We start from the raw sequence: 26,188 nt of genomic DNA, 5'->3' as shown, positions 1-26,188 counted from the left end.
TTTTAGAGCAGTTGGAGTGGTTCTACAAAACTTCGAATTGAACACCATGGGGGAGAGAGAGAGAGAGAGAGAGATGAAAAGAGTAGCAGCCACAAAATCATTATTTTGCGGGGGCAGACTTCACCTAAAAATTGATTGGGAATCTCTGCAAAAAACTAGAGGAAACGCCAAGCACAAGAGAACAAGCAGAGGGTGCGGTTTAGAAGGCAAAAACAATTTGGACCGTCTCTTTCCCTAAATTAACAAATCGGATTAGGACAAAAATGCAATGGGAAGAAAGACCAAATCCTCATGAGCTCACCCCAGAGATTCGCTGACTAAATTCCGGAGGCGTCATTTGGTTTTGGTTTTTGCTTTTGCTTTGCTTCCGAGACATCCCAAACGTACCCAGGAAGCAGGAGTTAGACAGTGGTCAAGTGCTTCATTGATTCAATCCAGCAAGCCAGTCTCCATTAAGGAAAACACATAAAAAAAAAAAAATCAGGAGCTTTCTCTGTTGCTTCCTTCGCTATAATATCCCCGTAAGGGGAAGTAACCTCAATCGAGAAACCTTAGCTCGCCTGATTTTTTTATTGGTTGTTTAGGAATACGATTATTATATCATCTCCATTTTGAGGTTATGACTGGTATATACTCTCGTTCGGAAGATAATCAAAGGATTCTAGGCTCCATCCATTAATAACCCCTTTTTCCAGGCCAATCTACAAGACTTATTACTTCGCAAGGGATCCGGCGGCCTATAGAAAATACCGAGTCAACGTCATTTTCCTGTTAGTTTCGCGTCCTTAAACTACAAAAATCAGCGAAAAAGGAGGAGGAAAATATCTATCTAGAGAAGCCTGAAATTGAGGTATGCCTTCTGACCCTCTGTTTGATCAAAGAGGTAGGGAGACGGCATAATCATTGTTCCTTACGAAATCCTACGACTTGGGCAAAAACAACAACAGGGTTAGTAGGCATAAAACACAAGGGAAGTATCCTTTTCATCAGCACACGGATGCAAGTGACTGAATAGTTTCTTAGTACAGGAATATTATAAGATGATGGAGAATCTGTACCATTGATTATTCCCCGAGACGGACAAATCGTTTGCACAGTAGTAAACTATGGATGACGATGACTAATGGGAAAAAAGCAAAGGGAAGAAAATTAGGTACGAGATGTAAAAAGTCTTCAATAGAATCTCAGTCCGGGATTATAATAAACACCGAGTGTGGGGTAGTGCACCCGAGAAAGCAACGGATAACCAAACCCTCTTCCCTACTCCAAAGTCAGCAAGTCCTCCCACCACCACCCCATCTTTGTAGGTGTACAATGAGCCTGTTTTCTTCTTCTTCTTTTCTCGAGACAATGACCTAGCTACAGATCAATAGTAGCTAACACGGGTGCATATTGCTATGTTTCGATTGACCAAAAAATTGTCTATGTATGGATTGAGATATGAATGACCCTTGTGGTAAATTTAGATCCCATCAACTATACTTGTGAAAAGTTGGTTCTAGTGAAAGTTGATAAACTTTTATTTTTTCTTTTGGGCCAATAAAATCAATTGATGATGATAAACAAGGAGTTATGACGCTACTAATAAAATGAATCCTCATCCATTTTTTTTTTGTGGGCATCGGCTCTTGGTATTTCGTGCCTTTGATATAGATCTAGAGTTTATTAGGGATACATGATGTTTTATCATACAGACTTGATATTTTCATGGTGCGCTTCTTGCCTCTTGGAAACATGTGATGTGAAGATGTTCTAATTTCTTGGTAATTAAGCATTAAGTTCGTTCATCATTTCGTCGGTAAAATGAGCTTGTTACAGACAAAAATAGCTTGGGAACTGGCATGTGAAAACATTGGATGCAAAAACATGGGATTCCATTAGCTCTCTCAGCTGGTGTTCATCTGGGCTTTTTCCCTTAAAACCTCAGGAGACCTTCGACGTTTTCAGCTCTCGAGTATGCAGAGCAGTTGGATGGTGACTCCAATTCAAACTCAACAGCCCGACAGAAAGCCTTAAGTTTAAGTTCAGACCCACCACCATCTAGGAACCAGAAAAAGGAAGAGGAGCGAAACCGAAAGAAAATGGAAATTGGGCCAAACGTGACCAATGGGCTTATTCCGAGTCCACCTAGGAGGGCCCGTGTTATGAACTTGGACTGAAGCCCAATAGCCCAATAAAAGGTCGGACATTTTTTTTTTGCTCACTTCCACTTTCTTCCCTATTTGAGGAGAGGGCTTGTCTCTTGATGATCAAATTTGAAGTAAAAAAATGTAATCTTTTTTTTTTTCCCCGCAATTTTAAAAATTACGCACAAAAAAATAAAAATTGTACGTCACATTTGCATATTGTGCAATTCGAATGTTTAGGGTAAAAAAAAATCAAAGTGCATCCATCATAAGATTCGGACTTAGTTAAAAACGAAAAGTAAAAGTCTATTCAAAAAAGCTTTTTAACATCCGTTCTCATGTATTCATAATTTTTTTGGCCCCAAAAACGTGCTCACGGCCAAGCAAAATTGATTGTAATTAATATTTAATACATGTGATAATATTTTTTTTATCCTTTTTCCCTAGCACTTACCTCTCACACAATTGCACTCCATCGGAGGACAATTCTTTAATTTACCAATGGAAGAGTCATTGGATCCTACTTTCTTACATTTTTTTTTTTGTAATTCTATGAAAAATGTCGTAACAAACAAAAAATTAAAAGGTTAAGATCACCTTCTTCTTCTTCATTCTTTTTTTATTTTATTTATCATTTGGTGATCATCAAAAGATAAAAAAAAAAAAAAAACATCATTTTAGTATTGAGGGCATTTTTGAGGGATATATACATCAATCTAGATTGATATATCAAAAGATCGAACTCATTTCAATCATTTTCTTTCAGACAATTTTGAGAAAACCTCTCTCCACATCTTCTTTTTATCCTGAAAATGCTTTTCTGTTCTTATTTTATTTCTTCTAAAAGGCAAAATCGGCAAAAAGCAAAAAAAAGTGTCGAAAATATCCGAACCCGACGCCTTCGATTCCTCAAGTCCCCCCGACTCAAGACACACTCAACACAAAAAGAACAGCAGCTCCGCCCTCGCGACGAGCTTCTGCAATGGAGCTCTTGAGTTCCCGCGCGATTGCTCCGAGCTCGGGCGCGGCGTGCCCTCTGAAGCCCCGGTTCGCCGCTCCCGGAGCCAGGCCGCTCCTCCGTCCGCCGCGATTCCGAGCTCCCCGCGCGCGCTCCCTCGCCAGATCAGTTCAGCAGAAGCTGAAGGTCCAGTGCGAGCACGAAGGCAGGGTGAACGGCTCCGCCCTCCCCTTCGACCCCGACTCCCGCTTCCTCGACCGGGTAAGACACGGCGCACCGATCCGGAGAAAAGTCGTTTCGGTCGCGCGAGCGCCGACGCTCCCTCGTAATCTCCCGGAATCGGGCGAATGCACGCGGGGAACGGAAAGACGATGTTCGACTTTCGGTCTTTAGGAGGAGAAAGGCGTTTTTGAATTCCCTCCGTTTCCGCGCGATTTGTTCTGCTTGTTTTGCTGCTGTCTTGCCTCGCTAGCGTCATTGCTTTGAATAAGCTAGAACAGAGGTTTTTTCTGTGGTCCGTGACCGTCGCTTCAATCCGTTTGGAAAGTTAGCACCAGGTTACTACTAGCGCCAATGTACTAGATCACAATGAGCGACTTGTTATCGTTGGATTTCATCCCATGTTCATCAGCGCAGGACTGTAAGCGAACGGACCTGTTGAGGAGGCCACTGCATTATCCTATAGCTGTTATCAATTTCCACCTCTAAGTCTGTTACTCGAAAACAAGGCCGCGCAGTGCGTACTAAGAACCGTGTCGATTGTGAATCGGATAGGGGCTACAGTCTTTCAAGAGTCTACAACACATGCGCAAAAAAGCGAGTCCTGCATCATCTTTCATTTATCTGCAGAGGCGTGATCGTAAATTTAGGCATCCGCTTGGCCTCGTTGTTCTTTACAAACTGCTTCTGATATGGACCTTTTCCGTTTTCTTGATTTCTAGCAAAAAGCTTTGGAAGCTGCAATGACCGACATAAACAGCTCCTTTGGAAAAGGAAGTGTTACGAGGTTGGGTAGTGCTGGTGGTGCGCTCGTGTATGTGATCTCTTCTTTGCTATGTTTCTTCCTTACTATCTATGTTGGCTTTTTTTGTGTGCGTAACTCGTAGAATGTTAGCAGGTGCATTGCCTGATGTCATGTTAGAGTTGCAATAGGTGGTTGTGTGATATCATTTCCTGTGTTGCTCATCTCTTTGGCCAGCATGGCGTAGTTTCACTGCATTATTTGGTTGTGACGTTTTAGTGGAGTACGCTTACACCTGTTTTCTCTCTTGCAAGACAGTGAGACATTTCCTAGTGGATGTTTGACTCTGGATTTAGCTTTAGGTGGAGGCCTTCCCAAAGGAAGAATTGTAGAGGTATTGCTTCTTTGTGTATGCATCTATCTTTTCTCCAAATTTTTATTTTTCATGAAGTCCCTGCCATACGTAGCTCTTTAGTTTATCCGGCTGCGTATGAGACTCTATATATTGTTGTGGTTGCTTCTTGTTCAGTGATCTTTAAAGTCGATTATGCAGGGCTAAACAATCTGTTCTAGAGACGCTGATAATCAGCATGAAGTTAAATACCTGTCAATGCATCTGTTGAAGTTTATTTATGGATACTAGCCATTAGTTCATAGGTAGTCATAAATAATATAATTATGGTGTTGTTAGTCTCAGTTATCTAAATTTTGTACTGCTTTTTAATCAGGCTATTGTGGGCACTTATTATGGGTGAATGATTGGGAAAATTAAGCATTTTGGGATTTTTGCACAAGGCTTCTACTTTCTACATTCTAATTGTGAAGTTTCTGTCTAGGATGAGTTCTTCGTGATAACTACGCTAATAAGGTGGGCAGCACTTTGGCTTTTGTTCAAAAAGTTTTAGCTTTTGAAATTTTGAATTATCTACTGGTGAGGAATTTTCTGAGATTATCATACTCAATAGCTTGGTAGCACTTCTTTAATAAGCTACATGACCAAAATGCCATGTCTGATTTAGTAAGATGTATGTGGGCAATAATTTTCCTCTTGAATTGTCTTGATGCATCTGAGAGAACCACGTCTTTTAGAATTTGAGAATGAGAATGGGATTATGCCTTTTTCTTGTTGCCTACGGGTCATTATTATTGGTCCAACTCATCCTCTTCCTCCTTTCCTGTGTGGCAAATCTCAATTAAAATGTATCAAAACTGCGTCCTTTTTATTTGTACAGATTTTTGGACCAGAAAGTAGTGGAAAGACCACCTTAGCACTCCATGCAATTGCTGAAGTTCAGGTTTGATAATATGCTCCTTTTTTCCTCCTTAATCCATGTTATCTCTTATCTGTTGTCCCCAGAGCACAATGCTTATCAATGGTGATGTCTGTTTTTTAAACCAACATTCAGCTATTATGTGCTAATTTTGCAGAAACTAGGAGGCAATGCAATGCTTGTTGATGCAGAGCATGCTTTTGATCCAGCATATTCTAAAGCCTTGGGAGTGGATGTAGAAAATTTGATTGTGTGCCAACCTGATCATGGAGAAATGGCATTAGAGAGTAATATGTCCTCCTTAGCATTGTAACTTTGGCTGGAGATTGTCTTCTCAATCTGGCAAAAACGAGTATCATAGAAAGGATGCTTGGTATATATTACCCGTAAGCTCACTATGCCTGTTCTAATTTTTCTCGCCAATCCTTGCAGTTGCAGATCGTATGTGCCGCTCTGGAGCAGTAGATCTTATTTGCGTTGATTCTGTCTCTGCTCTCACTCCACGAGCAGAGATTGAGGTGGCTGTCATGCTTTATTTCCTTTGGTTGTTTTGAAGGGAAAACATTGCGGTAGCACTGCATCACTGTTTTGTTATAATAGGGCGAGATAGGAATGCAGCAGATGGGTTTGCAAGCCCGGCTGATGAGTCAAGCTTTGCGTAAGATGTCTGGAAATGCCTCTAAAGCTGGATGTACCCTTATATTTTTAAATCAAATAAGATATAAGGTATGATTAGTTGATAAATGTGTATTGTACTATTTTGTCATATTGGCATGTGGAGAACATCATAACTCTTGTGATTGGAGACCATCAAACTTCCTTCAATCACAATAATTGGATGTTCCTTAGATCATCATTCAACATTCCTTTCCGTTTCCTCAATAGCGTTTGCCATTGTAGTGATGATCTGTATGGTGACTGGTTAAACCAGTTACACTTAGGTCAGGTCCTTCATACTCTTATGAACCATTCTGGTCAAGTATTAACAACTGTTGGCTGAACCACCAACCTAACCAGTTTGCCCACCGTCCATATTTATCAACACTGGTCATGATTGATTTTTCCATAGAGCTAAGCAAAGCCTTTATTCTTGTGTCAGATTGGTGTGTACTATGGCAATCCTGAGGTTACCAGTGGAGGAATAGCGCTGAAGTTTTTGCCTCAGTTCGCCTGGAAATACGTTCGACTGGGAAGATTAAGTCTGTAAGTATGAAAGGCTCTCCATTGATGGAGGCTTATCTGTTTACTTAACCCCTCTGCTGATAAGCTGTCTCATTGATTCATATATGTGCAAAGGTAAAATGTATGAGACCTACTTTGGGCTATTGTAGGCTGATGAAGAGATTGGACTCCGCGTTCGAGTGAGAGTGCAAAAGAGTAAGGTATTCCAGCCTCAGATATCTAGATTGTCAACTGCACTGTTATCTCCTTAGCAATTTTGTCCATTTGAATGGAGATCTCTTGTCCTTAATAATTGTAACACTGTGGCAGGTGTCAAGGCCATACAAGCAGGCTGAATTTGAAATAATATTTGGCGAGGGAGTGAGTAAACTGGTTAGTGTTTTATGACAAGAACTTGCCTTTGCCAATGTGTCATATTTGAACTTTGAATCTAATATTGTACTTGATATGCAGGGATGCATTTTGGATTGTGCTGAAATGATGGATGTCGTGGCTAAGAAGGGCGCTTGGTATAGTTATGCGGACCATAGGTCTGTATCGGAAGTTCTTATTTTGATTGAAAACCCTTTTCTTTTCTACAATTGCAATCTTCTCCTTTTAGCATACTTCTGGGTCATGCACTGCCATTATGAGTCTCTCTAGGATCTAATGGGTGGTTTACTGGTGTTCGATGGGAGGGTATCACCATGCTATGGTGCTTGAAAATTGGCCTACTTGTCTTGGTTTCCTCACTCAAGTTAACTGCATAGTACTCTCAATTTTGAGCAACACCCAGTATATAGCTCGACTTCTTTCTTCCTTGGCGAGGACACTGTTTTGTCCAGTGGGCCATGTTATTGACGCCTGACTCTGTCTGCTTGCTTGAACACTGGAAAGCTATTTCTTTCCCTGTGTTCCGTCATTCTTTGATTGCTGGGTATTGAGAGTATTGACTTTTAGAATTTGTTAGTTTAGTGTATGCACTTAATTCTCTGTTTGTTATGAGATTTTTGGAATTGGGAAAGCTTTTTAAGTAGAGCATCTGTCTACTTATCATGAAATGCACAATTGCTGTTGCTAATTGGTTTTCTACTGCTATTTATATCTGCAAAAAGATTGGGGCAGGGACGAGACAAAGCATTGCAATACCTGAGAGAAAACCCTGCTTTACACGAGGAGATAGAGAAGGTATGATGATGCTGATCTTCCTTTACTTGTTAACATCTGCTTGTGAAGTTTATTGGAGCTGGCCAATTGATGATAGATGCCCCGTCCTTTTTGGTTAAAAAATGTGTCTAAGCTGCTATCGTTTTCAATGGTTTACGGAAATGGTCTTCATTGCCAGATGGTTCGGCTGAGGATGGCAGAGGGCCTTGGCCTAGTGGGATCTCCTCAAGGTAAGAACTTGCCCATGCCTCTTGACGAAGAAGACATCTGAGGAAATCCAATGAGATGGACGTCATATGGTCAGCTCATGGATGTATTAGAATGGACCGAGGGAACTATGAACGGTGTTCAAGCACATTTCAGTTTGGCTTTTCCATGGACCATGACGGTTTCGCTCGCCCTGCATGTTCTGATGGTTGACTGGTAAATTCTCATAATTTGGAAGAGCTTGAAGCGGCTGAAAATGTGGCAATTCTTGGGACTTTAGTGGTAGAAGCTCTGAGTTGCTCTGATACCGGGCTTTATCCAATTTAAATCAAGAGCGATTAATAGATGTTAGGACGGGAGGGCTTGAAACTTTTTTTTTTGGGCGAAAAAGATCAGTTTTCTTCCCGATTCATTGCTATAATTTTGCCTGATAAATAGTGATGATGACAAACATCTGGCTCTAACCGGTCGGACACATGCGCTCCAATTTGCACAGTTTTGCTATTCGTCTTAAGGCATCAATACCTTGGCTTACCTTTTCTTTCTTTTCTGTGATCTTTCGTCTACTTACGTTGTTTTGTTGTGGTTCTGTTGTACTACTTTCTATGCATTGTAAAGAGATGAAAAGAGTAGCCAACCTGAAAGATAAGTGGAAAAAGAGAAGTTTAACAGGTGAGATCTGAAAGAGCGACTATAGATGCAAAACATCAAAAAACTTATGGCCACGTTTGTTTCCTCCCATCAGGACGTCACTCGTCTATCATACCATTTTTCTGAATATGATCATACTTGTGAATTGCATTATTATTAAAATCAAAAGTGGGTAAATTAAAGAACAAGAAAAGATAAAAGGCTTGGTCAGGCTTTTTCACTTGACGACAGTTTTCCCCTCAGCCGTCAGGGAATTCGTGCAATGGTACGACTCTCCTCGACGAGAGGACTTTAGACCGATCCTTTAATTTATTGTTCCGAAAGTGAACTCGCTCATTGCCAATGTTTCGCACTTTCTTATCTAGGACAAAGCTAAGCGAAAAGATCAATGGACGTTCCAGTGAAAATCCAGTTAGACCATAAACGATACATACTCATTACCCTTCACACCCTTCACAGGACAAAAGGTTTCTCATGACCCATGGCAGTACATAAGGATGAAGTACAGTAACCTTCAATTATTTTACAGCAGCTACATGTGACAGCGAGAATTGATTTCCCGTGAGTTGGTTTTATTGTGCCAAGGCGCTGATGTTGTGGACAAGGAGAGCCCCGTACAGTAACCTTAAGATATTTTACAGCAGCTACATATGACGGAGAATTGATTTACGCTGGATTGGTTTTACTGCGCCAAAGCGCTGGTGTTGTAAACAAGGAGAGCCCCTCCAGCAAGAAGACCGCCCAGAGTGACTGCCCAAATAGCCAATCCTGTCTTACCTGGAGCGTAATGTAGGCACTTAACAATGATAAATATCAAATTCCAAATTTTGAGCCTGAGTGCTTAGGCACCGGCACTGTAGTTGGTAGGATAAGATCTACTAACCTCCGACATAGACATCACCACTGGGAGACCATTCTTCGGGTGAGTATATGGGACTGTACAAAGGGTAAGGAAAAAAACAAGGCGTTAGTGGCGAGTCAAGAATCATTATACAAGGCAATCTGTCCTTGCATGTCATGTAACATCAAACGACAAAAATACTGAGCAGTAGCAGAGGCAGCAAGCAACCTGCGCAAGATGCTAAAAATCCACAGTTCCGAGTGTTGCGAGGCAACCATCCTTATATCTGATTTAGGAGCTTGAGCTGATATATTCAGTAATCCACTGAGCCTTCCTCTCGGAATTCAGTTCTTTTTTATTACTAGGTGAATATTCTTTCTAAATCCAGGCAAATGAACATAAATGATCTAGCACTAATATATATTTTCTTCCTCGCTCTAATAAATATCCTTCTCGTCTCTCGATGTAAACTTTACGAAAGGTCTTGTATTTCGCTCTCAAAAACCTTAAAAGAGGAGCTCATGGCAACAAAGTTAACCTCGTTTCCATTCTCTACTCTAAGACCCAACGCCTTATTTTATAATAGGGCACCTCCGTAAAGCTTGCATTGGCCTCACCATCGAGGAGATATCATATCTGCTTTGAAATTACAATTATATGCTGAATACAAATTTAAGTAGCAAACCCATTTGCCTGAACCGACATGAAGGACAATATCCCTTACAGGAAATTGGACAGTGAAGAGAGACACAAACACCCAACAAGGAACCGTCCAAAAAAAAAAAAAAAAGCACCCAAAAGGTAAAGAAAAAATAAGGGAAGTAACAGAAGAAACATGCTAACCTGTATCCGTCGACATTGGCACCATATTTGTCCACAAACTGGTACACGCCCTTTCCCTGAATTCGTCATTTCGACAGATACCGACCATGATTAGTAAAAAGGAAATGCAGCGCGAAGCTTCGAACAAGCTCCGAATACCGTTGCGAAGGACATCAAGCTGACAGGGCTTTAAGTAAATTTACCGTGGCAAACTGCTCTGCTACAGATAGTCTTAATCCTAAGACATACGCAACATCAAGTCTTCTTGGAGCCCTTTGGTTAGTTTTCTAAGTCGACGCTTTTACAAAGTACCTCATCCAACGGGGACGGGACATCGTCAACTAAATGAAGAAGGTATAAGGTTTGCCAAAACATCATGTCACTGATCACACAGTTGGTATGTATTCGCTCCGTGTCTTACTGATCTTAAGGGAAAGGCGTTCACTTTGGTTTGGAGTTGGAGAGAAGGCTGAACAGTGAAACAAAGAGTTAACATCCAAGATAAGTAAGTACCAACCTTCCCCTTCCTGCCAGACGCGTCCACTCCATCCTGCAAGCTCATGCCGCCATTGACACCTGCCACAGATTGTCACGCCAGACACAAATAAAGAAAAAGGTCAATCACAAGGTCCGAACGGTGGTAGTCAACGCGATAAACTGAGTGAGACAGGAGAGTCCCATAAGGCTTGTCGGTCTTGATCTTCTTGCCACCGCTGGCCTCGACTTTGAGCTGAGAAGTGCGGGCGAGAGAAGGAAGGCCTCTCGCTGACGATGATCTCTCCACAGCGAATGGAGCTGCTGGTTTCAGGGTCACTGATGAAATCAAGGAGGCTGCCATTTTTGCTTCTCTCTCTCTCTCTTTCTCTCTCTGACTTTGCGAAACTCGTGCGTCGGCTGGGGCTTAAGAACACGGGCTGGCCTATGCCAAGAATGCAGAATGCTCGAGAACAGTGGCGTCCACGTAAGCGTCGAGAGAACGCGAGGATCGCAGGTGGCGCTGCCTATGTGGTCGACTATGGATAATGGCATTCCCCAACTTTATCTATTCTCTGAATAGATATTCACTAAATTATTGATCAGGTAAAATCAAATCCATCATGGTCATGTAGACTCTAAGTGGTGGAAAGTGCCAAAAAAGTACTAAAAAAAAGGAACAAGAAAAGAAAAAAAATAAAAATTCAAAACTAATAAATAATTATTAAAAATTACTACGTTAGCATCTGGCTATTGATCAATGTCCACATTAATGCCAATTAGCCAAAATTAACTAGATGTATTGAATTGATACAAATATAAAAATGTTTATGACTGAATTAATCAAATTGAAATGTTTATGACTTTTTTGGTACTTTTCCCTTTCTAAGTGTGATTTATGTTATTAATAATTGAAATGGTATTGCTAATAAAATTATAAGGGTGTGCTTGTTTGAGTGACATAATATTTTGCAAATTTATATGTGGACTTTCATACGTTTGATTTGCTAAAAATAATAGTTAACAGAAAATCATTTACGATTAAAGAAAATATGCATGTTTAATGTTAAGAAAACGAATTTCTTAACTTAATAAAGGGAAACATTTTTTTAAATACTTTTTAAAAATATTTTTTTTATCATGAAATGAAATAATTTTTCAGAAATTAATATCAAGGTTATCTTCTCCCCCAGTTCTTAGACTTGATAAATGAATTCTATAAATCATATCATTCTAGGTTAAACTCTATCGATGACCTTTCTTGGGGTCTTGTGCCCCTACCTATAAATGACACTATCAACACAAACTCCCCGTGTCATTAAAAAGGTAATTGTCAAAATTGTAAAGTACTTTTTATACTTTCAATAGATCATTAATTAATTAGATAAAGAATTTCGAAAGAGAAAAACTCACAAAGAGAAATGAAATATATAGAGCTCACCATGGGGCTTGCAACTTTCAAAAGAGACCGAACTTATAAATTCAAGAAAGCAGATGATAATTTTTTTCTATGTGTACACATTCAAATGACGTGGGACTTCATCCTTAATCAATGGCAACTCTTATTGGTAATTGATTAACTAGACATAGGATTCGCATCAAACTTGCAAGCTTTTCTTTTGGGGGTTGAATGTATGAGCTAATGTATGAGCTCGGACGTATTGGCATCTAGCCTATCTAGATAGTTTCATCGCTAAATAATGGGTGTGGATGGAATCTATTGGCCCACTGGCATACATCGTCCTTACACGAACAATGGGGTCAGGGAATGCCGAACTCTTTCCACCACAACCACCACACTCCTGTCTGGCATGGAAGACTCGAGTTAAAGTGCACCCCTCCACCAATCCCCCACAAGACTCCAATACAAATCTTTGTTTCCGACATAATTATGAGCATCGGACTTCAGTAGTTTCATTTCCAACCTCGGCTCGTGCTTCGGTTCGGGCTTTGATTTGGTTTGGACATTGAGAAAAGCCCATTGCCCCCCCCAAACGTCACTCTTTATGGCGCAAATGAGATAAGATCTTTTTTTAGGTTTAACCATCTCGGCCGACGGTTCCCAATCGGAGCACTGTCTAATCAAAACCCAACACGCAACAGAAAGACGAGAAGCCCGACGTCAACTCGTGGATCTCGTGTGGTTGATCCACCAACCTTGTTTATTCTTCTTCTCTTTAATCGCCATCGAGAATTACTGGCGTCGTCTTTAATTTGGTCATTTTCTGCATCGCAACGCTCGTCCAGTGAGGAGGATTTGCAGCGAAACGGGTCGAAGTTGGTGGTTGCCATCACCTTACGTGCCCCTGAATTCTTCCCTAGAGAAAACCCACCTTCGCCTCCACCCCCCCAGGTCAACCCGCGACGACGACTTCTTCCTTTCCTTTCCTTTTTTGGGTCTAACCCGAATAGCCCAAATCAGGCCCTTCCTTAGATCCGAAGATCTCGCTCCCGCGTAATCCCTGATTAGTCATAATCTATGTATGATTCCGAGCGTTTTCCTTGCAATAAACAAAGCCCATAACTATCCCCATCCATCTGCGTAAGCAAATAATGCAAGAAAAATTCTCATCCGTCATCGCCATTGACGATGTCAGTGCCGTTTCTCCCATCGACTAGGCCATCGACTAGGCCTCCTAGCAATAATGATTGCAAACATTATAATACAAGTGATGATGTACTAAAGCCTCCCACCTCCAGCCGTAGCCAACACTACATCGCATGTATTGAGGGAGAACATCTGGAACCCAGCAGCCTAGTCCTCTGGGAAGAGCGAGACACGCCACCGTACCTTGATTATTCTCGAGAATTCTTTGTCAACATGCGTACACAGATCATTTACTGAGCAATCAATTGGATATCGAGTTAGACAAAATAATTAAATATCTCATAACCCAACGCGAGATCATTAATCTCGGGTGGCATTAATAATTGAATTCATGTCATGTGCGTAATTCATCTGTATATAATTAAAACTTTTATTATGCTCTAGAAGCCAAGTTCAATTCTAAAAGATATTTCGACCGCATGCATTAAAAATTGGGAGAACATCTCTTTAAATTAGTCAATGACAAAGCATGTCGATTACCCAAGCAGTTAAATTTCTGTAACCAGGACAGTCTTGCGCATAACTCCATCGTAAACAAGTCAAAAAAATATCGAGTCCGAACCAAAAAAAAGAGAGAAGAAAAACGGAGGGAGGAGAGAGACAGCGGGGGTGTGCGGAGGTGGGGGGGGGACCCAGTCCAAATTTCGCCCTAATCCACAAACAAAAAAGCCATTGGAGCAAGCAAAGCAGCAAGAAAGCAGCAACACCAACGCTAAAAAACAAATATTAATGTCAAAGAATGGCTGATTCTCTTCTGCTGCTCCTGCAACTCCTCCTCCTCCTCCTCCTGTCGAGTCCGCCCCCTTTTCCAAGCTTTTTCCAACCTCCCGCTTTTGTCTCTCACGGGCATCCCCTGAACCCCGTCGACCCCCGCCACACCACCACTAGCTAGCCACAAGGGTTTCCCTCTCTCTCTCTCTCCGAGCCGAGCCGGGGGTGGGGGGAGACCGCATTGGCTTTCTCTCCACTCTAGGGTTCCGCTCGAAGGGGGAAGACCCCACCTCGGCCTCTGCTCGGGTTTCCGGCTGCGGGTGGGGGGGACTTTTGCAGTCAAAAGAATGGAGAGGAATATTTGGTTGATTCCCCGCCTGCTTTCATGACTCCCCCATCCCCCGTCTCTCGTTCTTTTTCGTCTCTTCTTTTCCGCTTTTTTTGGTTTCCCGTCCTGGATGACGTACGTGGGAAGCAATCCGTGTTGAACGCCCCCCCACTTCCTCTCCCCGAACGTGATCGAATTCATTGGTTTCATGTGACGCGGCTCCGCGGCTCCTCAGCTCAGTCCCGGCCGAAGTCGGAGCTTCGATTGCGTCGAGATGGAGGCGGCCCCCTTGGATCTTAAATAGCTGCGCTGAGCTGAGCTCGCCTCGAGCTTTCGGAGATCGGTTTCCTCCCCCTCCCTCCCTCGTACGATGCTGCGATAGTCTGGTTTGCTCCGACGTCGACCGGTGGCTGAGTGTATACTTCGTGGTGCTGGATCGGAGGGGGGTCTTTGGGTATGGAGGACATAGGGCTGTTCAAGCAGGGGTGGGAATGGGTGCTGTCGCAGAAGCACGCCTTCTCGCGTGCCAAGAACGCGATGTGGCGCGCCCGCGACGGAATCTGCGTGTTCGTGGAGAGGCATTGGCCGATGGTGTGGGGCTGGTGCTCCCAGTTTCTGAAGGCGTTGCTGCTGTCGTTGATTTACTGGAGGGACTGCTGCTTCCGGGGTTGTCAGTCGGTCGTCGGGTTCGGTTCCGCCTCGCTGCTCGTCATCATGTGGAGCTGCTTCCTCAGCCTTACTTCGATGTCTTGCTTGATTTATGTCCTTTTAAGCATGGTACGTTCGCCTCGTGTTAGCGTCTGCCGATATGGAATTTATTGTGCGTCTGTATGTATTTATTGCAATTCATTTTTTACATTCAGTGACTGCTTTCTTGGTGACGATTCTTGACTGATCGATGATACGCTTTCTTTCTTTTGTTTCCGAATCTGATCTGAATTGTTCTTTCTACACAACCACGTGATGCAGAATTAGCAATTTCCTCGTCTGATCTCGAGGCTTAGTTATTGAAATCTGGTAAAGGAATCGAGGGAACAATCTAGACTTGTCTATGCATGATGTGTATGTACCAACAGTAAAAACTATACCTAGAAGATCTTGATGGAATGTATGAGCTTTTCCTTTGTCATCTGAAGGGGAGAGATACGTGAATAGACTTAGTGTATATTCACCTGATCTTATCAAGTTACTTGAGCTACATTATCCTTTTCTGGGTATTGCAGAGAAATTCCACTGACTATCCTGTTCAATTCTTCAACTTTTCAGGGAGCTGCTGGAGCTGCGGTTAAGTACTTGGGATTTACTCCTGGGCTGTTTATTGTAGGACTCTTTGCTATTTTAATTTTATGGATGTTTGCTAACTTCTGGATAACGGGGACGTTGTTTTTAATAGGAGGTATAAGTTGGCTTCTTCCCTTATGTACTTAAAAATCAGTCTATTTGATTTTTTAACTTCCTTGATGCCATTCTTGTTGATCTTCATCTATTTAGGGATGCATTATACATTCTTAGTGGATGCTTGCTAAGACTCCATGCCATCTTAGTTAATCCTTGCAGCTGCTCTTTTCATGCAACTTTCATGTCGATAGTCCTTAGCAGTTTCTAGACATTGATTTCTTTCTGTACTTGGCCCAAATAGCAGCCTCTATTTGATGCTGCTGCTGCATTGTTCAGGAGAGAAAAATAAAAAAAAAATTAAGACAGAGGGAATCTCGAGTAAGTTGTGGATTGAGGTTAAAATAAGACGTGTGCTGTGAATGTGGCATGGATTGTACTTGCAGGAAATTATGCTAGCCTAGTACGCACGAGCTAATAGATTACCTTCTTATCTTTTTCAAGAGAGGAACTTAATCACTTAATGGGACAAATTCCTTAATGGAAGATGCTTTGTTTTTATGTTGATTAGCATCTTAGTTGTTACCTGTAGTAGCAAGAACCTTGGCTGAAAGTAGGCAGCTCATGACTTTTCTACTGTAACTTAAGTAGCTATTTCATTGATGAAGAATCTCTCATTGGAACTTCTTTTACTCGCTTTGATTGTCTCCGTCCTTCTTTTCTGTTCTGATTGTTACTGTTGTCACTATAGATGTACTGTATATGTACATTGATATCTTGTAGGTGGACTAAGCATATTCCAATTTTGAGTAGGTTATAGACATGATCTGAGTTGTAGTTATTTCCTCTCTCTCTCTCTTTCTCTCTCTTTTAAAAAAAAAATTAAATCATCACCCTATAGGCAATCTGAATTCCCTTGAAGTTTGTGTTAGGGTCTTAAGAGCGTTATGGAGATAACAGTTCATATTTCGTTGGAGCCTAATATCATGTTATATTAATGGTGAATCGTTTGTGCACATTGTGCTGCTGCTGCTGCAATTGTTACTAGTTAATGTATTTAGGGGAAGAGAATGATGTTTACCTGACTGCAAAGAGAAGTGCAGTTACCTAGAAGTAGATCATGTTATGCTATATGTTGTACCGCCATAATGGGATTGAGTAGTGGAACCTTAGCAAATAGATATTCGAGCTGTCCACTGTAATGAGTAAATCAGTTTGAAAGTTGCTTATGTTTCAACATTTAAAAGTAAAGACCAACTTTGACTATAATGCTGATTTTTGGATTCTTGAACATGCAAATGCAGGTTACTTGTTCTCCCGCAGTCATGCTCGTCTGGTAATATTGATGGCTACCATTTATGCCATCTATTGTGTCAAAGTTCGAGTTGGATGGCATGGTGTTTTCCTCTCTATCAACCTTGCGTTCTTCTCAAATGACATGCTGACATATTTGGTTCAGTGTTGTGACAATTTATCTGAGAAAAGGCACTATGAAGAGCAGAAAGAATCGGAAACGCTGACTGAAGATGATTTCTCTGAAGAATGTGAATTCTCAACTTTGAATGAAGAGCCTGAAAAGTTGCACTCGTGTAAATCATCCATCAAACAGCCTGCTTCCTCATCGTTTATTTGTAAGCAGAGAGACTTATCTGAAAATAAGGTGGTAAAAGAAGAAACTAGTTCATTAGATGAGATGAAAAGGATATTAAATAGTGCAGACCATTATGAAGCACTTGGGTTACCTCGGCACAAGAAAATTGATCCTGCAATGTTGAAAAAGGAATATCGAAAAATGGTAGGTACTCTAAATGCATGGTTGATGGAATTGTAAGTCTTTCTTTCGGCGTTATGCATGAATTGGTAATTTATTCTTTTTATCTTTGGCTGCTGCTTGGCAGTATGAGGTCCTTAAACTCTCATTCATGAGGATGTAATAGTTCTGGAGCTTCTGATATGTTGTTACTTAGTATGCACAGAAAGCAATTTTAAGGAATCTAAATAGATGTAAACTTAGGCTTTAGAAATGTTATTGGAGAAAAAATGATAGATAAGTCTTTTGGTGTTGTCCTCTGCTCTTCCATCAAGATGGTAAACAAATAAGTCAAGTGTTTCATTAAAATGATGTGGCATTAATATGCAGCTTCTGGAGATGTGTGTTGTTGATTTATTATCTAGTAGTGGTGCTGCCATACTTCTTTTTGCTTAATGTAATAATTTGTCTATATGTCATGTTTACCTGCAGGCCATGCTTGTACATCCCGATAAAAACATGGGAAGTTCACTAGCTAGCGAATCATTTAAGAAACTTCAATGTGCATACGAGGTGAGCATTTCCCTTTGGTGATGCATTTCTTGTTAATGCACTGGTCAGCTAGTTTCAATTTTATTCCCGATGTTGTGGAAAAACGAGAAAGATGAAGAACATTAGGTTTCGGATTTTCTCAAAGTGGATGTTTCTTGACAGATCCTCTCGGATTCCACAAAGAAGGGAGACTATGATGAGCAACTGAAGAAGGAAGAAAACAGAAGTAGGAGTGTCTGTCAAAGTTCCCACTCGCATCAGGTGAAACTTCTGCCATAGTGCTTCTATAAGATTTTCAGCACCTTCCATGATAGAGTTTATCCCCATGTGTTTGTTTTGCATTTAATGGGGGAAAATTCAGCAGAGATTTCCAAAATGATGTAAGTTCTACTAATTGATTGGACCTTTGTCTGGCCTATCAGTTGTGATTTAAATCCGGATGCCCTCCCTTGATTTCACATCTCCTTTAGTTCCTTATTTTACATCAATATCCGTGTCTCCACCTTTTCTCTTCCCTGTGATAGAGTGTCCAATGGAGTTTGTTTGGGGAACAAATAACAAGTGAAATTTGCTGCGATTCTAGGAGCACTATCTTGTATTGCCCATGCAAGCGCACCCTTGCCTTTTATATGCTGCTTGTTGTTAGTTCCACTGTCGTGGACTAAATATTTGTCTCTCTGATCTGATTTTGCACTTCGCTTCTGCATTTTCTGTGTCTTTCATTTTGTAAATTTCCTTACTTTGCACTATACCATCATCATTTAATAAGAAGGAGAATCAGGATTATCGTGTTGAGGAGTCAAGATGTATACAATGCACAAAGTGTGGAAATTCTCATGTGTGGGTGTGTACCAATCGGAGTAAGACCAATGCTAGATGGTGTCAGGTAGGTCTTCTTCTCATTTGCTCTACCTCCGTTGCTTCTTTTCTCTCAATTTCTCTTGAAGCAAATTCTGTCAACTTAGAAAATGCAAAGAGGAGAAAACATATGAAGTATCTCATTTCTTAATTCATGCGAATTCCTTTTCCTCTATCAGGATTGTCGCCAATATCATCCAGCCAAAGATGGGGATGGATGGGTTGAATACAAGGGCTCATTGGTCTTTAATAGGCCTCAAAAGGTAACCCACTTGCAATCAGCCTGAAATGCTTGATGTGCTATTCCTTATCCATTGGTCATTGGTGAATATATGGTGAGGCATCACTTTTGTACTGTTCTTCTGGCATTGGTTATGTGTGAAGTGTTCTACATTATAGCCCAATCTCCAAGATAGAATTCCCAATGAGCCTTTCTTCCGTCCTATCTTTGCTTTCTAGCTTCTATTCGTCATATCATAAATTGTCCCTCCTTTCTCATATATACAATTAAAATTAGAATGTATCCAATATTCTTTTTCCTGAATGTTTGAACAAAGCAATGGAACAAAATTCGTTTCATCTATGAACTGGAAATACTTATCTTTAAGCGCGTTTTTGGTTTTCTTAGCTAGTGGAAGTTTAGAGTTTGGTTGGAACAACTCACAAGGGTGACCTCTATCCCCATTATATCCCCTTTTCCCTAAAACATGCATGCTTCTTGAGTCAGACTGCATTTGGACAATGTGTATGGTCTCTGTGTGTACTATATTCATAATCATTACCACAGAAAAGTTTACTTCTTCACCTATTGATTCATCAAGCATTCTTTCTCACTGATACCAGGGGCACTGCAAGTTCATTCGATCATTGCAAAATGAAATCAGAGTCGTTGTTCCTTTCTTTTCTTTTTTAACAGATGTGCTAGCTATTTTACTTAGGCAGTTTTCTTCTGTCCGTCAGATGGAAATTCCACGGGCTTTTGTGTGTGCCGAAAGCAAGATCTTTGATGTATCAGAATGGGCCATCTGCCAGGTCAGTACTTCCTTGCTGTTTAGTTCATTCGTCCATTGGCAGACTAGTGTCAGAGAAAATTCTTAAACATTATATCCTTTAGGAGTATGAACCACTAAAGGACAAGGCTTTTCCCTGATAGGAGAAAGAACTAGGTGAAAAAGAAACATCAGTAGACATTTCTCAAATGGTTGGATATAGTGTTACTGTTCCAGTGATATGTATCCATCATAACGCTTATTAACTCAAATTTCTGTACATTTATGAACTCTTAAAGTGCGACTACTGTCATGGGTCAAGGATATGCCTATTCCATTTTTGTTCACTGCCATTTTTAACTCCAGTAACATGCTCGATACATACTTTTATGGTTTGTTCAATAGGGAAGCTATATTGGCCGTTGCTTTAGAGTCTTCATGTCATTAAACTTGCCAAGGGAGTGTTGAGAAATGCAGCTGGATGTGATATTTTTAGCTTGCTATACCTCTACTTTGAGTGGTTCTGGAGCGAGTTATGTTGACTTCTACCTCATCATCCGAGCAAACATCTCTTTACATCACAAGTTGTATTAGATGATGCAGTTTTGTTCTTAGTATGGCATTTACAGGGAAAATAATGATTTGTTAAGGATTTACTGAATTTGATAAATTGCCTGTGGAAGATCTGGACAAGTCCTGTGCTTCTTGGGTGAACTTGATTATTTGTTGGAGTTTCGGTTCTTCTACATTTTTTATCAGTCATTCTTGTAGCAAAGTAAGGGGACAAAGATCAAATTAGTTATCTTTGCACTCCCGGACACTTTCTAGTTCTAATCCTCACAATAAGCTCCTTGCCAGATCAAAACAATTGGGATTCTCCATTTTCAGCATTGCCTTCATAAAATCTATTTCTATAATTTGCCATGTAGCAAGAAACACCTCGGTTCTTCTCGGTCGAAATTTTTTCTTCTTTTTTGCTTTTGATGGGTTTCGAACGTCCTTGTGATTGGACTCGAATGTACTTTAATGTCTAACGATGTTGTATCAGTCTTTTGGAAGGGCATTTCACAGTGGTCCTCATCATGGCTGTATCCATGCAGGGCATGGCTTGTCGGCCCAACACTCATCGTCCAAGCTTCCATGTGAATATGGTTGGCTTGGAAAGGAAGACACAGAGATCTAACTCAAGTACGTACCCATGGGATCTGGATGCAGAGATGATGGATGAAGAGGATGAATTCGAGTTATGGCTTCAGCAAGCCCTAGCCTCTGGCCTCTTCTGTGAGACTTCCAAACGCAGAAAGAGCTGGAGTCCATTCAAGTTGCACCAGTTGAAGTGTAAGAAGCAATGGAGAAGAGCTTCATCATGAATGGCGGACCAAGCATAGAATTGGCCAAGTTCTTTCTATGCTCCTTGGAGCTGAGATTTCGAGGACCAGGATAACATTGGCAGAGAATATGGTGATGTGTCTGATGTACCCTAAGCATGTTACGTTTGACCAGCCAACCTGTCCAAACTCATCAAGGATGAGGTGAATGAAATTGAGGTCCTGGAGTCAAGCAATTGCTTTCTTCTGTTACTGTGTAAATAGATTTAGGTCAACTCTATGGCATTCCCTCGCTTCTCAGTGTCAGTTTTGTCGAGGCCTTTTTGGGGAAGGGAATATTTCGAAGACAAGTTAGTGGGCAAAACGGATTTGTGTCTGTTGTACATTATTCAAGCAATCTTTGCTCAGTGAAGTTGTATCACAGGGTCTCCTAAGAATATTTGTTCTCTCTGTAGATTTACCGTGGCTGCTACTTCTCTCTGAATATCCAGGTACTTATGCTAGAAGGGCAGATGTACCCAAGTGTTTGTAGAAGGTATCGGGTAGCTTTGTCACACCTACTTTAGGTTCAGTCATGGTCTTGGATGTAATAGCTTTACAATGTTGGGAAAGAGCTAGAAATTGAAACATCCATTGATTGATGTGACTGATTTGAGCCTTTAATTGGTCCAACTAGGTTTAGTTGGTGAGCTTTCCATCACCGGTTTGGTGATTTGCCCGTGATTTGCCCGGTGCAGCCATCCTGCGCTATGGGCAAGCTTGACCTGTCTATATCGGATGTTGGGTACTGCAATTTCCTCAAGCTTTCTGATGTGAACAAGTCTATGTTTACTTCTACATCCATGGTGCTGTTTTGGTTGAAGCAGCAACTGGGTGGGTGGTGGGTTTCTGGAGAAAAGTTTTGATGGAGGGATGCCGAGTTTTTCACATTTTGATAACTGGTTTCATATCGTTTGACTAGAGCTCATAAATTCTTAGGGCTGGAGAAGAGTTCATGAGGCCCGTCGATGCTTGTCACCCTCCCGATTTTTCTCCTTCTGTAAGGTGGAGATGGATTCTTGTGAAGCTTACTATGTCCGAGTCTAATCAAGGAGGCGTCGTTAGAATCTTATGATAATAATAGGTAAAATGGTGGAAAATGAGAGGAATGAAGCCAATTAATGGAAATGAATTTGCTCTCTCTCTCTCTCACCCGGCCGGCCGTTGGGTCAAGGATTACAGGAATTTCTCTTTTAGCTCATTTTGGTCATTGGGCCCCCATGGGCCCAACCCAAAATATGGCATGGGCCGATACCATGGGCTGAACGACCCAAGATAAAACGGGCCAAGGCCCATGCGCCGGTAGCCACGTGTAGTCCCAATACTGGAGAAAAGAAATAAAAATCCAACGTCTAATCAGTGGTATTATGGTAAATTAAGGAAAAGCCAAGCGTTCTTTATCAAAGTCGAATTCCTTTCCTTTTTTCCAATGTCCATCAGGCATCACGTAAGGGAGAGCAATAGTGACAATGCCCTTCTTCAGAAGCCCGTGTCTAGTCCAAAAGGCACACAGGAGGAGTGAGGGCGACAAACGTTTTTTGCCACGATGGCGAAGGAAAGCGAAAGGACAGGATTTGGGAGTGAAAATGACGAGGAGGGAGAAGGAGAAATAAAGGGTTGGAGGAGGAAGAAATGGCTGGAACGCTACTCGCCACATCATCAGATCCTGCTGGTGGGGGAAGGAGACTTCTCTTTCTCGTCAAGTTTGGCCACGGCTTTTGGCTCTGCCTCCAACATGACCGCCACTTCGCTTGATCATTATGGTAAACGTGGTGCTTTACTATAATGCTGACGATCCTGCCTTTTGTATCCACAGGGTTTATGCATGCGTGAGTGTAAACAACCCTTGGTTTTCTAGGGCATGTGTTGTGGGGGCGATCGAACTGATCAAGGCACGTTTTCTTATGCACTGCTCACTTTGTTTGAGCATAGATGGTGTGTTTAGGCGTTAGGTGGTTATGAAATGCGCGAGTCATTTTTTGTGGAGGGGATGAGAGGGGGTTCTGTCGCAGGAAAAATTCTTGCTTTCGTGACCTTCTTGTCTGGGATGAACTCGGGACTGAGACTAACAAATGCCGTGAAGTCTTATGTTATGTGAAACACTAACAATAGTATCACTCACCAACTTATTTTGAATGGAAGTAGTAGTCTGAATGATGCCATGTCAAGTGCCCTGACGATTCACAATACAAAATAGTTTCTAACCCTTTCTTATACTGGCTAGGCCTGCTTCAAGCCTTCGCAATGTCTTTTTTTTAAGAATTTTTCTTGTTTTTACTAAGTGAGTCTCGCTTCGTCATCCTAGCCTTATGTGACAGGAACATGTGATACATAAAAAGAAAAAAAAAAGAGACTAATTGGATTGGCCGTGTGGTTTTAACTTATAAGCTTGTGTCATACGCGGCAGATGCCTTGATCAGGAAGTATGAGAAAGCAAAATCAAATTTGGGGAAGTTAAAGAAGCTGGGAGCTTCCCTATTGCATGGAGTGGATGCCACCAAACTGAAATACCATCCAGATTTGAGAGTGCGGAAGTTTGATCGAATCATCTTCAACTTCCCTCATGCAGGGTTCCTTGGAAAGGAAAACAACGTGCAGTTGATTGAGTAAAGTGCCTCATGTTACTCCGTGTTTATCTATAGTCTATTAGACTATTACCATACTATATCTTTTCATCCACACTGTGGTAATGCATCATCGTATTCTTACTTTATTGCAGCACCAACTTTTCTCTTATTTTTTCGTTTTTCAAAGAACAGCAAGTAGAATATTTTTTTTTTCTGATATTAGTATCAGCAGTGCGCTCTCTACTGCAATATTATTCCAAATTTTGAAATGGTAAGTATCCCTCTAGAGCATTGTGGATGGAAGTCTAGAAGAAGAAAAGGAATTCATGTGAGTTGGATAATTTACAGAGTCCTCGTGGCAGAGTTTTTCCCTTCCATGCCTTAAAATTCGATGGTGGAGTTTTGGCTTTTATAGTAGATGGAAATCAACTTACATTTCTGAGGCTCGCATGTGCCCAATCCTGAAAATATGCTCCTCGGGAAATAAAGCGTGGACCGGTATTGATGTGTTTAATTGTGATTGTTCATATACAGCATGCATAGGATACTCATGAATGGCTTCTTTCGCAATGCAAGCCAAATGCTTCGTGCTGATGGGGAAGTACATGTAAACCACAAGACCAAAGCTCCATATTGCCATTGGAAGCTGGAGGAACTTGCATCTTGGAATTCTCTAAAATTGATTGATCAGACAGCTTTTGAAAGCAAGAATTATCCAGGATATCACCACAAGCGCGGAGATGGCCATAGAAGTGATGAGCTCTTTCATCTGGGGCCTTGCAGTACCTTCAAGTTCAGGTTCTACCCTGGAGCTAGGGAAGTGTCGAGAGAGTTGAAGACGCACAACGATGCTATTCATGGAGAATATTGGCAAATTAATGCGAGTCCTGTTCAGATGCCTGTGGAGTTTCCACTAATTTATGAGAGATCAGTTCAGTCGCATGGAGGCTCTGAGCGAATTTACGAGAACTTAATCCAGAAACAGGAGCAGTCGCTGCCACTCTCATTCGATCCCTTCCCTTCGATGACCCATGTTCCTTTGTCCAGGAATACACACATAGAGTTGGGAATGAATCCCAGGAACGAATCTGGAGGGACTTGTGCTTATCACCGAAGCATTATGCAGGAGGTACTCCAAAGGACATGTTACGATGATGTAGGGTTTCCCTCGGTCCCTCTGCCTGGTCTTGCCTCTGAACAACATTATACAGATGTGGAAAGAAGAACATATGTTGGTGACCCGCATCTTTTCCAAGGGACCCAACAGCGGGAGAACTTGAGGAGGCTCATATATTCGTTTGGAAGGCAGGGACTGGATGGCACTTTCCTTCTGAATGAAGGCTATGCAGAGGAATCTCGACGCTGGCAAGGGGTAGAATATTTTGGAATTGGTGCTGGTAAATGGTAGAATCCTTCGAAATCCGTTTTTGTGTGGGCTTGAAAGTTCTGAATTTCTTTGGTGCCTCCGAATTCGCATGTTAAGCTGAGGTCAAGGCCTGGACAGATTTCCGTGTTTAAATATTTGTCCGAGCACTTTCAAGCCCTGTTCTCCAACTAGAGCAAAGGATATCCATGGGTGTTAAAAACTGCCCCCTTTTTTAAGGTTGGGGACAAATGGGTGACTTTGGACTCCTGTATCTTAACGTTTGTACACCAATCATTATCTTACTATGATTGGCCCCTCTTTTGATTTATCTTACTTGCAAACAGGCTACTTGTGAATGTCAAAAGGTTAAGGATTCAACATTTTAATCCAGGGCGTTTGATGCCACTTCAAAGTTGTAGCAAGCCGTGTTCTCATATGCTCTCCAAAACAAGTGAAATGGGTCGTAGGGCTAAGTAAAATCATCAATTTAAAGATATTGTGCCATTTAAATAATCAAGGCACCAAGCAACCCTGTGATCTTTCATAAACATAACAAAGGCAAAAGTACACTTCAAGTGTTAAAAGTTGGTAGGGACATTTAAAGTGTCAAAATTGGAGAGAAATTGATTAGTTAAGTGCCAATTCGATCAAAATGCTACGTGCGCAATTTTTGACGAAGTAAGTGCAAAGCGGTATCAGTTTTGCATGTTGACGTGCCCAGATAATGCAAAAATGTCGTTTTGGTGCTGATGTTTTAAATAAATTTAAATTTAATTTAAATTTAATTAATTTTTATATTAATTTTTTACCGTGTCAACACCAAAACACCTTACTTTGCTGGAAAATTGACACGCCAGTGTTTTGACCGGATTAATACTTAAATGATCAATTTTGCTTCGATTTTGGCACTTAAGTATCACTTTTGTAACTTTTGACACTTTAAATATCATTTTATGCCAACTTTTGACACTCCAAGGGTCCGAGTCACATAACAAAGTACTTTACACAATTTGTAGTGCTCGTTTGTCATCCACGAATGACTAGGACATGGCAGAAGTCCATTTTCTTAAGGACAAGGAGAGCATGTTGTCGTATATCTTTTCATCATCAAATTTAAT

General features: G+C 41.3%; 4 protein-coding genes across 9 annotated transcripts; 3 read left to right on the top strand and 1 right to left on the bottom strand.

The window, feature by feature from the left end:
- The first annotated feature begins 3,040 nt into the window (after positions 1–3,040).
- Positions 3,041–8,396, top strand: LOC104448661 (DNA repair protein recA homolog 1, chloroplastic). Its single transcript, XM_010062527.3, is given in 14 exon segments — positions 3,041–3,345; positions 4,026–4,117; positions 4,364–4,439; positions 5,278–5,340; positions 5,474–5,603; positions 5,749–5,834; positions 5,917–6,042; positions 6,416–6,467; positions 6,470–6,519; positions 6,648–6,698; positions 6,808–6,870; positions 6,952–7,028; positions 7,593–7,665; positions 7,823–8,396. Coding segments are annotated over 14 exon segments (1,269 nt in total). The 5' UTR covers positions 3,041–3,108; the 3' UTR covers positions 7,916–8,396.
- A 442-nt stretch (positions 8,397–8,838) lies between these two features.
- On the bottom strand, positions 8,839–11,078 carry LOC104448660 (photosystem II 10 kDa polypeptide, chloroplastic). 4 transcript variants are annotated; one of them, XM_039315538.1, is made up of 6 exons: positions 10,844–11,078; positions 10,683–10,741; positions 10,187–10,242; positions 9,572–9,673; positions 9,386–9,438; positions 8,839–9,279 (listed from the first exon to the last, which is right to left on the bottom strand). In XM_039315538.1, exons 1-6 carry the CDS (start codon positions 11,001–11,003, stop codon positions 9,185–9,187), a joined length of 525 nt encoding a protein of 174 aa, XP_039171472.1. In that variant the 5' UTR covers positions 11,004–11,078; the 3' UTR covers positions 8,839–9,184. The 4 variants fall into 4 exon arrangements, 2 of the variants coding, with proteins under 2 accessions (XP_039171472.1, XP_010060827.2); XR_005552177.1 differs by lacking the exon at positions 9,572–9,673 and adding an exon at positions 10,369–10,506 and having other exon boundaries at positions 10,587–11,019; XM_010062525.3 differs by lacking the exon at positions 9,572–9,673 and having other exon boundaries at positions 10,844–11,068.
- A 2,857-nt stretch (positions 11,079–13,935) lies between these two features.
- LOC104448659 lies at positions 13,936–21,756 on the top strand. Of its 3 annotated transcripts, none has more exons than XM_010062523.3 (9): positions 13,936–15,063; positions 15,553–15,682; positions 16,926–17,416; positions 17,864–17,944; positions 18,086–18,184; positions 18,696–18,809; positions 18,961–19,044; positions 19,742–19,813; positions 20,871–21,756. In XM_010062523.3, exons 1-9 carry the CDS (start codon positions 14,743–14,745, stop codon positions 21,138–21,140), a joined length of 1,662 nt encoding a protein of 553 aa, XP_010060825.1. In that variant the 5' UTR covers positions 13,936–14,742; the 3' UTR covers positions 21,141–21,756. The 3 variants fall into 3 exon arrangements, with proteins under 3 accessions (XP_010060825.1, XP_010060824.1, XP_010060826.1); XM_010062522.3 differs by having other exon boundaries at positions 18,693–18,809; XM_010062524.3 differs by having other exon boundaries at positions 13,937–15,063; positions 18,705–18,809.
- Positions 21,757–22,584: 828 nt separating this feature from the next.
- On the top strand, positions 22,585–23,747 carry LOC120294624 (heavy metal-associated isoprenylated plant protein 41-like). The gene is made up of 2 exons (XM_039314927.1): positions 22,585–22,900; positions 23,545–23,747. The coding sequence occupies exons 1-2, from the start codon at positions 22,684–22,686 to the stop codon at positions 23,745–23,747; spliced, it is 420 nt and encodes a 139-aa protein (XP_039170861.1). The 5' UTR covers positions 22,585–22,683.
- The last annotated feature ends 2,441 nt before the right edge of the window (positions 23,748–26,188 follow it).

Source organism: Eucalyptus grandis, chromosome 6, assembly GCF_016545825.1.
Source record: "Eucalyptus grandis isolate ANBG69807.140 chromosome 6, ASM1654582v1, whole genome shotgun sequence".
Classification (NCBI taxonomy): domain Eukaryota; kingdom Viridiplantae; phylum Streptophyta; class Magnoliopsida; order Myrtales; family Myrtaceae; genus Eucalyptus; species Eucalyptus grandis.
This window is presented reverse-complemented; position numbering and strand designations above follow the sequence as displayed.